We start from the raw sequence: 13,301 nt of genomic DNA on the forward strand, positions 1-13,301 counted from the left end.
GTAGTTACCAAAACACAAGCAGACAAGTTGTTTTACTTAGGCAAAAGCAATTTAATAATATATATATTTTTGACGTTTTACTTCTTGAAATCGCACCATGGAAATCATCAAAGGTACTTTGGATGACATTTCTCGACCTGCATCGAGTGAGCAGACAGGCAGCCGTGTGTCAAGCATGTCATTGTCTCATGGTGACAGAATTGGTACAACTACTCCATTTGCTCTGGTTGTTTTGACTAACGATGCTGCTGATGTTCAGGTAATTGAGTAAAAAGTGATACATTCATGGTTATTGAATTTGATAGAATTAGATTTCAAATAACGTTTACCCTGTAGATCCAGAGCCGTTATGAAGAAAGTTTAATCAACTCCTCATCCAGAGGTCTGGACAAAGGTAATTACATTTTTTCCTAATGAAGAACTACACTGTTTTTTTTGTATGGTCCCATTACTCAACACTCTTTATAATATTTGTGCAATATTAGGCCAGTGTCCCCTTGAAGTTTCCGATGAAGAAAAAGAAAATCCCCGACTACAGAGGGCCTTTGAGGAAATGAAACGACTTGATGAAATACTTTCTGCAAAGATCTGCATTGAAAAAGAAGTCAAGCGTCAAAGGAAAGAGCTTCAAGCTAAACTCTGGCAAGAGCTCATGGTAGACAGTGTTTGCATTCGCTCCATAAACATTACCAATTCTGTTTTTTTTAACCTAAAAATTGATCACTCATATCAAGTATGGTATAATCTAACACTTTTTCCTGCAGCAGAATAATCGTGAAGGTCACTCTGAATGTGCCCAAGAAGCCATGAACACAAGGTTGTTTTTGGCTCTGGAAGCACCCACTGGTAAGCAAAGGCATGAGTATACAGATCCTCATAGATCAGATGCAGTCACTGTGAGACATCTGAAATGTATTTTTTTTTATCTTACAGTAACAGAAGGGGAGGACAACTTTGTGCCTGTGTTTGAAACTCAAGTTCCTGACGGGGAGCAAAGCCAAGATAGCCAATACTTGGAACAAAGTGAGTTAATAAGAATCGAACATGAAATCAAAAGCAGAAGGCCTTTTTCCATGTTATGATCTCTGTTGTATTACCTATATTGGGCACATGATGGCGCCCTTAGTTTGGGAAACTAAGCTGTTTGTTTTTTCTTTCAAAGTAGACTGTGGCAGATGGCAGTGCACTAACTCAATTTGCCAGTGGTCAATGCATAATACTTTACCCACTATGCAACTCATGAACAATTTCCTGATCAAGATCTTGTGGCTTTTGGTGATATCGATTCCCCAGGGAAAATAAAAAACACCTTTCCCCCCCAAAAAACAGCAGATATAAACCTGATGTTTTTTCTCTGCCTAAATGCTGACATTTAGAATGATTGTCCACTTGTTATTAAACAGGCTTAAACCTCTTACACTTTAGTTCAAGCATGGTTTCACACCCACTATGCTGCCTTGCGGAGCTAGCATTCAATTAGTACCTATTCATATGTCACCATTTCGATATATTTGGGAAGCTGCAAACTACAATCATGTGGATCAGATGATGGAATAAAACTCCATTGTTTAAAAATGACTAATAGTAATTCCGTGATTTCTATCTGAATTGGCTGAAATAAAAACCTTTGGAATCTAATGTGTGGCATTGCCTGACAGGTGAAAGGAGGCCAGACAGCTCAACAGACTTATTTGAACAAGACCGTGAGGAGACCGGGGAAGAGCAATTTGAAGGCAGCCACTGTGGAGCTTCCAAAGGCAAGAGAAAACAGAAGGACTTTGTGAAGAGAAACATTGAGGTATGTAAAAGTTCACATTGGGCCAAATGCAGTGCTGGGGTAAATCGCATGACTTAGAGCAAGTACCTTAACCGTTTGTTTTCCCAATGAGTCAATTATTTTTCTCTCAAGAGAAAGAATGGAAGCATAGTAGGGCACCACAGCAATAAATACAAATGTTTATTATGAACTGATTCCATTCTCTTTTTCCCCCCAAATCCTCTAGTTAGTAAGTGGTGAGGGGGACCAAGTGCTTTTGACTCAGGCAGAGATCGAGCGTCTGGCCGAGCTCCTTGGAGAAGTAGAGGAAGATGAAGAGGAGAGTGCCAGAGGTGCAGACAGCGAGGTAGGGTGACATGAAGCCCTAACATACATCATGTGCTGCCAGATGAGTCTCTTTTTTAAGTTCCTTAATACTTCCCCCTCATGTCTTATGCGAGAAGCAGATGATACAATCCACTGCTTCTGTTTATACCAACATTTTGATCTAATATAACATTTTAAATTAATTATTTGAAGAACCAAATGTTCATTTCAGTCCACAACCTTTTTAAACAATTTCAGTTAAGGTTTTTTTTATTTTATCTGTGTTAGAATCTAACATTCCGCTTTTCAAATGCTGTTTTTAACACAGTGTAACTTTGGAGCAGCACGAAGAGTACCATTGGTCAGGCGTTCATGTTTTAATGGTTGCTTGGCAGCTCGGCAGCCTCTGGGCAGAAGATCCTGACTCCTCAATGCAGTTCAGATTACAAACCAGATGTCAAGTGGCATATGAAGTTCAAATGGAATGCTGCATGTCATAGATGAATTTTGTTATCACATTTTCATAACAATTCCCCCTATGGTGTTTCTGTGAAACCAGAAGCCAGGATCTTTCATATAGCCCTAATATAAGCTACAGTTACACTCATTAAGAGGGTGTGCTGATAGAGTTCACAGACTGAGGCCTCTTGTTTTCTTTCATGATTCATCTGAGGGCCCGTGCCACCTGGAGCAGTAGACTATTTCCCTGTGAACCCACCTACACCATTCTCACTTCAAATGTTTTTTTATTTTAAGTTTTCATTTAATTTAACAGCCCTTTTGGCAGGCAGTTTGAAGTCAAATGAGATAGAGCCTGTAGGGAACGAGAGAGAACGTACTTACCTTTCACATACGGTTCCATTTAGCCTGACCCCGACAGTTCTACATCCGTGGGACAGCTTGCCAGAGTTTGTCTTTTTTGTGTCTTGCTGCTCTATTTATGATGTTTGTCTTGACTTTCAGAACAATACTGCAGTAATTGTGGTGTCAGATACCAAACTGAGGGGAGCGCAGATGCTCTGGGTTCTTTTATTGGCTGGAGGAAGGCTTCCTGTTATTGCAAGGCGTGCTATCATGACTGGTGAAAACGGAGCGAGCACATTATTTATGTCAACAGGACTCTGGCAGTGATGCATCTTCTATTCTGTGGACTTCACTTATATTTTAGCCAAGACACATCAACCACTTGCTGCTGCTTACTGTTTGTCTAACACACTTTTTTTTATGTTACCAACTCTTGTTCTAACAAGTTCCACTGTTTTCTGTTGCTCTGGTAACTCGAGGCGGCAAATCAGTAGCTGTCACTTGATGGAGAACATTAGTGGATGTAATCTCAAAAGGAATCAAAGGAAGCTTTGACATGGGTAACACACTTATTTAATTGCTGTCAAGAGTTGATGAGAAGATTGATCCACTCTTGAGAGTTTTATGAAAACATCAAGATCATCCAAGGGACAATAAGCTTACTGTAGCCTTGCATAAAGAAAGGGAACAGCTAACCTGGCTCTGTCTGAAAGTAACACAATCCTTCTAATATAGCAATTCCAAAACTCAGTAATTACCAATATATTAGAGGCTTATTAAATCTGTAAAAATAACAAGTTATTGTTTGGCAGGCGGACCCAGGCTAGCTGTCCTCTCTGCTTCCAGACTTATTGCTAATCTAAGAAAACCGGCTGCTGGCTATAGCTTCATATTCATCCCATAAACAAGTGTCTTTAATGTTCTCATGTAACTCTTAGTGAGAAAAAAAAGTAAGCATATGTCCTTAAATGTCAAATAAAAAATGTTTTCCACCAAGAACGTTATGTTCTCGGTTCAGTTTGTTCGTAGGTTTGCTTTTGTCCATTGTCAGAAATATTAAGGACCAAATCCATGCCGAAATATTATGGCACTTGGTGGAACGGTGTAGCAATCGACCAAAAAAACATGCCATGTTTGAGTCACAAAACAGATACAACATTATACCTTACTTATGGAAACTACGTTGGTTGATGTCTGTACTCTACGAATGCCCTTCTAGTTTTAGATGGATTTATTTGTTGCGATTGTGGCATTCTATCATTCTGTCCTTTACAGTTTTATATTAAAAGTCCCCTATTATACTGTTTTTCATCAATATATTATAGGTCTCAGATATATACAAAACATGTCTCTGAAGTGTTTGGCTCGAAATACCAAAAAGATCATGCATTGTAGCATCCCATAATCCCCTCTGTTTCAGCCCTGTTTCAAAAGTGCTGATTCTCTGTCTGTTACTTTAGATGAAAATAAGGTGCCACTATTTGGTTAAAAAGAAAAACAATGGTGCTCTAGGAGGAGATTCAGGTGATAAGCTGGGGGGATGTTACCTTGGTAGCTTATTGGCTAATGGTTACACAAGCCAAAAAACATTATGACATCATAAAGTGGCCAACAATCTGATCAGCTCATTTTCAGACAGGTTTTTATATAAATGGATCAGGACAAAAAGTGAGTGAATCTTTTTTCCTGAACCTTTCAGAATCTCTTTACACAGAGGGGACACATGTTTATGTGTAAAAGACATGAACAAGTGGATTTTGCATATTAGGTGACCTTTAATCTAACAAAGGACAACCTGAGGCCTGACTGAAGTTGAGATTGAGGTTTTCTGACACATCCAAGTAAACCACTGCAATGGTTCAAATCTCCACCAGAATATATCTTGCAAATTGTTGATCTCATTTGTTAATTCTTGGCTCTGTGTGGTGCTCAGCCCAGTTGATAGAACCTTCTGTTTGCCGTCTTCAACTTATTGCAAGATTTTATCATCACTAGGCTGTGATGTGCTCACCAGAGACCCACTGTGTCCCAAAGGACTTCAGGAGTTTCCACTGAGGGGAAAAGTTTGGACTTTTATTAGAAGAGTGTTCAGAAGCATGTTCCCCATCAAGAAGTGTATACCAAGTGCCAGATCAGACTTGTAACTCTTTCCCATTTTACACATCACTGTCACAAAGTTGCCAAATAAGCAATAGATATTTGTCAGTACCCTACTTCACTACATAAAGCAGACTTAAAACCCTATGGGCCATGACTGATTTCAGCAATAATTTCCTTTCCAGGGGGATATGTGGGCCGTGTCCGTTTCGACGGGCCAGGGTTACATCCCTGAGCCCTCTGACCTGGAGCAGCTGATTGACATTGACTCCAAAATGCGCCTTCTCCTTCCTGTCGAAGAATTTGCCTCAATGAACAGCTCGTACAGAAACCTGACCATGTCCCAGGTATGTATCCGACTGCACTACTGTCTTCATTATTAGTTTATATCGTTTATTTAGAAATCGAAATGCCATTGAGAATGCGCTGTGGCAAGGTTGTTAAGTCTTTTGCAAGGTCAGCTCTGTATGGCTTGGATGGCAACCTCTTGTAAAATCGTTTGATATTGACCCTCAGGGAGTTACTCCCTTATTTGTCAGTGGGAAAAAACAGTATTGTGTAAGCTGCTGTAATTTGGAGCTGAGGGTTGCCTCACTTTTCCATCCTCTTTTTTCCATATAAAGTTTATATAAAGCTTCTTGTGCATGATTTGCTCCTTGTAAATGTAATGTAAAGCTTTTGCTTTGACCATTGTTTTATTATTGTCATTTTCCATATGAGCAATGGCAATTTGTATACATTTAGGCATTTCTAATATCATTTTGATACCAGATTTTTTGCCCATAAAGAATATTTTTTGATGCTGGGATTTCTATTATTTGGTTGATCTGAGTTATACGTATATATTTATACAGTCCGAGTTAAGTAACCAACTCATAAGTTTAGACTATGATCTGATCACGACCACATCAGACGGTGGAGAACCAACTTGATATCTATAACTGTAAAGATTTTCCATGCCTGGGTCCTGGGTTCGGGCCGGCTCCTAGACGTGAGCTCAGAACCGTATCTAACTGCATTTTAAAGGCCAGATGGCGTGCTCATCATTTGCATAACCTGCCAGTGGAAAATTGTGTTTTTGGAATCATTAAAACTTTACAATGCAGTTTTGCGAACTCAGGTGCCATTTTCACTATCACTACTGGATGTAGACAAGGAAAAACGGCAGTACATCAATCCTGGTGCTGGAACAGTAAATGATCTTTGTCATGTCTGGAATATGGCCGGTCTAATTACTTTCCCTACATTTGATGTGAAGTGAATCTTTGGCCTAATGAAATAGTACAAAGACTGTTATATGCCTAAGCAGCTGGATGTGTTACTTTATGAAACCTACTTCACCTCCCTTCCCACACTTTAATCCTCTTGTCTGGTTAAAAGAGTTTAGGGAAAGTCAAATTCCCCATCATCCATCCATCATCTGCTCTGCATTAGTGCTGAAATGGCTAATGCATGCATTCCATGATATAAATACGACAACTGTTTTGTCACTAAAGTAATTATTAGCAGCTTCAACTTCATATGATGAAAAATGTAATGTAGTGTTTTCTTGAAATGTAAAGTGAGAGATGGGTAAACCTCACACCTGGAGGACTTATAAATAAGCTTTTCCACTAGCCTTCTTTAATCCTGCCTCACTGGTGTGGCATATATTAGAGATACTCTGCACTGACAATAAATCTCTTTCAGAGCCAGCCATTCATTCCACATCAGTGCCTGTAAATCTTAAAGGTGGCCATAAAAGGAAATATGCTTTTATTTTTGCGGTTACCTTTCAACTTTGCAGTAGCTCGAACCAGTCAGATGTCCTAACTGAAACCATTTGGACGAAAAATCAGGAACCTGCGTGTTTGCTTGCTACAGGGAAGCATCTAAAGCACAAAAGAGATCAGCATATCTTAACGCCATTGAACCCCCCTCCATAATATTAAATCACAACCCAGATGTCCAGTTTGCTGTTCTCTCTGGTTTTCTGTGCACTGTAGACCCGTCACTTACTATATGGATGAAGGAGTTATTCACCTCTCTTCTCCATTCAGCACTCGCTCAAAGGATCAGTCATGGCTTGAATCTGTGATCTCAGAACTTGGCGGGATCTTTTCCCAAAAAGCTATGATTGATATTTTGAGCAGTCTGTGCATTCCTTGCAGTCCTCTTTGAAAGTATCCTCTCTGCTTGTGCGGGTAGAGGCAGCCTCGTGAGGCCTGGCACCAGCCGGGATACTGCCACAGAGGAGAGTCAGGCCCCCCCAGCACAACCTAATTACATAGCTGGTGAGGGCAGAGGAGTGCCAGAGTAAAAGAGGAATAAGGCCTTGCCTTTCATCTAGAGATATACAGAAATGCTCACTACATAGATATGACAGACTGCTGTTTACTGGGTAGAAAGAACAATAACTTACATATTGCAGCCAATCATTTTTCTAAAAAGGGGGGGTCATCTCTGCATTAAATGTTCATTTTGACACCTTTGTTGTCTAAAAACTGCTAAATGGCTGGGCCAAAAATGCCAAATTTAAGGCTGCAAAACAAACCGATTGTTGACATTACGGTGACCATTTCCACTTCCCATATACAGTCTAATATTATACTGACTGACTGAATGATAAGGCACAGAGAAATCCATGTCATACTGCCCCGAAACATAGAATCAGTATTTGTGAAAGCACAGTATCACTCATTACATTACCACGAGGTGAGTCACGGTGAAAGTCTGGATTAGACAAAGCCTTGTTTTCTTTGCCTCAGGTCATACTTGATGAAAAGGTCAGGTAGATCCTCCTTGAACGATCTGAATGGAATCAAAACTCTATTTGAACAGTGTTTTCATTGGACCACTGCTTTGGCATTCCTCATTTTTTCCCCCATTTTCTCAAGGCTTCAGCTGAAATAGCCTTTCTGTCATTAAAAACATCTGTTTGCACATAGGATTAACGTACAGTACCGTACAGCCTTCCTACTGTACCACTGTGGGAATGCCTGCCCCACCCACAGTCTGATCTCCCAGAAGAGGGGGATTCTGTCATAGAAATCAGCTGGTTTTGGGTGTTGGGTGTCATTGGGGTGTAATTGTGTGTGTTTCACAGATCAGAACTAGGCTATTCTCTCAAATGTGTTTTTCTTTGCAAGTGTGGTTACAATGAAAATGTGTCAATGGCATTATACAATATGGTTTTCTGTCACTGTCGCACTACATTTGAAAGCAACTGAACTCTTCTAATCAGCAGGGCTTCAACTTCTTCTGTGTCTGCATAGTAACAGCCCAGCTGTGTTTTTGTTGTGTATCAGTGGCTATATTTTGATGTATAGATGAGGTCATTTAGTCACATTGTGTGGTTGCTGATGAGCACCCATGATTTTAACTACAACCAATGTTAAGTGAGAGAGCAGAGTTTTGGGCAGAGAACGCCCTTTCGACCAACACAATGCGGTCGGCAGAAAGTTAGCAAATTTATCTTATTTAGTCCGGGTCATATAATTAAATGGCAGCGGAAAAGCTTTGGTCACGTTATGTTCCTCTAAAATGTAGGTTAGTGCCTATTTGATATCATCAAGAGAAGGCTGTGTTAGAATCCAAGATAGGCAGTCAGGATACAAGCTAACCTTAACATATTCATCAGGTTCAAAAGTTTGATGAAGAGAAACAAAACAGAACTAGAAAGTAGAAGAAAAAAAAGAAGCCGTGTCAGTTTTAACAAAAAAAAAGGTTTCTTTTTAGTAGCGATGACAGCAGGAAGACAAAAAGAACTTATGCTCTTTGCTATAAGGAAGACACTGTCCTCACTGGAATATGATGTTCATGTCCCTACTGAAATATTGGAAATATGATAATTCACAACAGAAATGGATCTGAGAAGTTTGGCTCCAGCACTTGGTAACCAACTTGCCAGTGAATTGATGTGGGTTTTTTTCAAGAGTGCATTACCGTGAAAAAGTTGGAATTCAAATATATGCTGGTAGTTTAATATCATCCTTGCAGCCTTTGTGGCTCACATATTTTTGCAGTAGTCTGGCTTTACAGCTGCATGGTGAGAACTAAGATGTCAGGTTTGTCATGTGGCATGCTTGCTGTTTTTCACAAGGTTAACTTGGCTGAGAAGAATTGACTCCACACCCTTCCCCACCCTATAATTCCCATGAGACCCAGTTTATTGTCATCTTATAAATGCCTCTCCCATTGGTGTTATCCACAGAAGCAGTAAGTGGTTCTAAGACATTTATTTTCCTGTTATGGTTGAAATCTAACTTCCAACTGTTAGATTTCACCCATTATGACACTAGTAGATTATTCAGTCAAAAATAATCTGCTAACAATAAAATATGCTTAAAGTATTCGCTAATATTCTGCCTCTATGATCCAAAATATGTAACATTCAAGCCTTTTAGAATACTATCACAACCCATTATTATTTGTAAAAGAATGCATGTTGTTGCAAGTTGTCAGCAGTGCTCAGTTCCATATTTGATCTCTCATTACAAAAGCATCGCCTCATTGTGCAAGACTTTTGGAAGCTGAATTGTTGGTCAAATAGTGTGCCTGACGAACAGCATGTGTCACTCAGACACAAGAAGTTCAAAAAACAACTTATGAGGCAAAGATGGTTTTTCCCTCCAGATGCTTCCGATAAATATTTATCATGGCGTGCTTCTTAAGCTCTTTGTTCACATTTATTTGATCTGTGTCATTATTTGGCGAACCCTTAAATGACCTTATTTTAGCAAAGAGAGGTTGTGTGGAGATGACCAGATGAGTTTCTCTTAACCATAGTAAAAGCAATAGACTGTGGAGAATTTACTATCATTTGGAGGAATCACAGATGCAAGACTTTCCAAACCCAAGCAGTGAAAACTTCAAACATACCGAAAACATTTTCAACCTTTGATTGCTCTTTGCATTCTGCTTAGATACTGAGAACACACAGGTGGTGTGGAAATGTAAACCCACAATCACATTCAACATGTTTTTTTGATTGAAATGTGATTGCTCCAGACCACCCTCAGTCCAGATGAAGTGAATCTTCTAATACTTCAGGAATGTTTAGCAATCATCAAGTTATCAAACTCTGACCTACTCTGATGTAAAATCATGAACTCTGGAGGAGGAAAAAAGAAAGAGATACAAACAAATTCCATATCTGGGACATTTTCTAAGATGGTGGAAAGAACCTTCACGTTGTCTTTTATGAAGCAGTATTAGACCGATTTTAGGCGAAAGAATAACAGTGTTAAAAGAGTTAAGTGGTACAGGATACAAATGATTTGCACTACCTTGCACAAAGCATGCAGGTAAGTATATAATGTCTATGGCAGACGTTACAGCAGTGTTACAGCACCTTTGTCTCAGAACTTTGCAGATGTTCAGAGGTCATAGCTGGGCAAAATGTCAGTCTGAGAGGTGGAGAAAGAAATACGGCAAAAAGAAAGAAGTTGTGATCTCTCAGCTTTAGCTTCCGAACAGCTTACCGCTGAGCTCTCACAGGGAGTGCTCGTGGCGAGGCATGTGGACAGGCCTTGGCAGGAAGCCTGGGTCCACGTGGCACAGCTAGAGCTCTCCTATACTTCAGATTTGCAGAGAATAAGAGAGGAGAGAGAAACAGAGGAAAAGAGGGGAGCGTGTTGTTCTGAACAACACCAGACATCTGGGCCTGGCTCTCCTTCATCATAACATCAGTGTCCCTCTGCAATGCGTAGACAAGGGTCATTAACAAGACATACTGTCCGCAAAATAAGGGAGGGATATTTTCCAGTCAATAGGAATCAGTTTCTGAAAAGTCAGTCTGTCAATCAGTTACCAATAATATCATAAAGTACACAACAGCCCTTCATTTGTGATGTTTGTAATGTTCCTGTTGATTCGAGCAGTCGACTGCACTTCATTTTATTGTAAATTACATTTTGTTCTCTGTTAAAAGTGGATTTTCAAAGAAATGCATTCCATAATACTGCACTTCCACTAAATATAAAATGACCACAACGAATTGTAATTTAATCAATACCTCAGTTAAAAACTATAAAAGAAAAAGAAATAATAAAATGGATGTTTTATTGGATTCTATTAAGTTACCAAATAAGATAGTGAATAACAACATGCTGTTTTCATCATTTGCGTAGCCTGTTTTTTAATGATTGGATGACTTAATGAAACCAGCAGACATTTATCAATACAACAAAGGCCGCCAAAGTCAAGACCAATGAGACATTTTGTAGCTATACTTATAATAAAACAAGCTGCTGTTTGAAATTGGCTAGCGTCCACATCACAAGGAAAAACCCATTAAGCGTTTTTCCTTTTGTTTGAATTGTGCAACTCTTTGCATCATGTTTGCAAAAATGTCTTTCTTTCCCTTCAGCTTGTCAATTTATATTTGTTTTTAGCTACTTGAAGTTATAAAGACCTGGTTGAAAATGACACATGTTGTATGAATTACTTTGGAGTGTGTAGTAGCGTTCATAATTGAACTGTACTGTATACACTTCCTTGGATAAGCTGTCTTAGAGCATGCTGCCTCTGTTTAGCTCGTCCTGTGTGAACAAGTTCATCAAACTCTTTCAGAGGTTTTTGCTCTGGGTCAGGCAGTCCACCCAAACACCTCATGTAAGAGGGAGGCTGGAGTACAGCTTTTTGCCATAATTATACACATAAGTATTGTCGCTAGGCTAGGTTTTTAAAGTAGTGAGTCCCGGGAACATTTGAGAATATAACATTTGTTTTTTTTTACCCACAAGCTGATCTTCTAATACGAGGTCTGAAAACTAAATGTGTTATAATACAAAAAATGAATAAAATCTGAAATGATGTAAACACATCCATGAAACCTGAATAAGGCAGTGGTAAAAAACCTACACTCAGAGTTTTGGGGTTGAAATGAAATGGCACAAATCGATGCCTTAAGGGCATTCACACACGGTGCTCTGAACAAATCAGTGTTGGCGATTGTGCAGAGAAGAAATTACTGTAAAAATTGTCTGGTGTTATCAGAATCAGAATCAGAATACCTTTATTAGTCCCACAGAGGGGAAATGTACATTGTTACAGCAGAAAAAGAGACACAGACAGCTTAATGTTACATGCATTAAAAAGTACTAAGTTAAAAAAAAAAATTATGATATAATAAAAAATATAATAAAAAAAAGGTTACACAATTTACAAAATACACATCCTGTAACAGTTCTTGGGATTTAGTAGCCAGGTATATATTGCACCAGGCACGTGCACACAGACATCAAAGTGGGCTTGAGCCCCTGCCCTTTTTTTCTCCCTTTTTAAAATAAATAAATAAATGAAATAAATACTGCTGTTTGCGCACAGTTTCCCTTTCCTAAAATATATTGATTGAATACAAAAATAAAAATATCAGGTCGGGAGATTAGACTGTGAAGTTCCGATGCTCTCTCTACCCTCCCTCCCTCCACGTCTCGCGCACAGCGGTGTGGACATCGGCAGTCACTTCAGATAACGTCATCACAATCGTCACATTGATATGCAAATTAGGCGTTAAAATAGGCCTAATTAAAATGCGCTCATTTGCATGCAGTTACCAAGGCATTGCAGGTGAAAAGGATAAAACAAAAAACAAACAAAAAAACATATCACCTCACAACTTCCCCAGATAGTTACTTACGTCAAGTCAGTATTTTCTCCTGAAATGTTATGTTTAAATGCAGATTAGCTTTAAATCTATAGATGAATTCAGACATGGTACAACGAACACCATTTATGTGTTTTTTGGAAGTTTTCTTTCCATTAGAGTGAAAGAAAACATGGAAGCAAAATAGACCAAAATAACAAAATGTATAGTACATGAAAAAAGGATATTTTTGCCTGTAATGTCCTTAAACAGTAACTTCATAATTTTGATTGTTGGCTGCTCATTTAATAACTATTAATTTGACTAGTTTGTTGTCTGCTCGTGTGCGTATAGTGAATACTAAAGAAGACCATTGTCTCTGTGTTAGCTGATTATTTTGTAGAATTCTGTTGAGTATTAAACAATTGCGTGAGTGTGAGGGTATTCAAATAAATTGGTCAGTAAGTCAGAGATGTGCAACTATATTTAACTTTTTGTTTTAAAACATTTATTATAAATGATTATGGGAAGTGCCCTTTTTCTCACTTGAGCTCCCGCTCCCCAAAATGTCTGTGCACGTATATATGTATTGAACAGTTATTAACGGCATATATATATATTGCACATATGCTGTAGCACATATTGCACATAGTTGGTTGGTATTTAACAGCAAGGGGTGTTATAGTCTGTGTTGTTGTGTGTGTGTGGGGGGGGGGGGGGGGTCTACTAGGGGCTGTGCTGGTTGTATAG

General features: G+C 39.0%; 1 protein-coding gene across 2 annotated transcripts in view; it reads left to right on the top strand.

The window, feature by feature from the left end:
• Window positions 1-31: 31 nt before the first annotated feature.
• The window catches only part of fsip1 (fibrous sheath interacting protein 1), a 28,098-nt gene continuing 14,828 nt past the window's right edge, over window positions 32-13,301 (top strand). The window contains exons 1-8 of one of the 2 annotated variants that reach the window (XM_034130106.1): window positions 32-259; window positions 337-394; window positions 486-655; window positions 765-846; window positions 934-1,023; window positions 1,659-1,798; window positions 2,004-2,123; window positions 5,170-5,331. In XM_034130106.1, the coding sequence (XP_033985997.1) occupies window positions 98-259; window positions 337-394; window positions 486-655; window positions 765-846; window positions 934-1,023; window positions 1,659-1,798; window positions 2,004-2,123; window positions 5,170-5,331 (984 nt within the window). In that variant the 5' untranslated portion in view covers window positions 32-97. Of the gene's footprint in view, window positions 260-336; window positions 395-485; window positions 656-764; window positions 1,024-1,658; window positions 1,799-2,003; window positions 2,124-5,169; window positions 5,332-13,301 lie in introns of both variants that reach the window. The other variant, XM_034130022.1, reaches the window with a different exon arrangement.

The sequence above is a fragment of the Trematomus bernacchii genome, unplaced genomic scaffold, assembly GCF_902827165.1.
Source record: "Trematomus bernacchii unplaced genomic scaffold, fTreBer1.1, whole genome shotgun sequence".
Taxonomy (NCBI): Eukaryota; Metazoa; Chordata; class Actinopteri; order Perciformes; family Nototheniidae; genus Trematomus; species Trematomus bernacchii.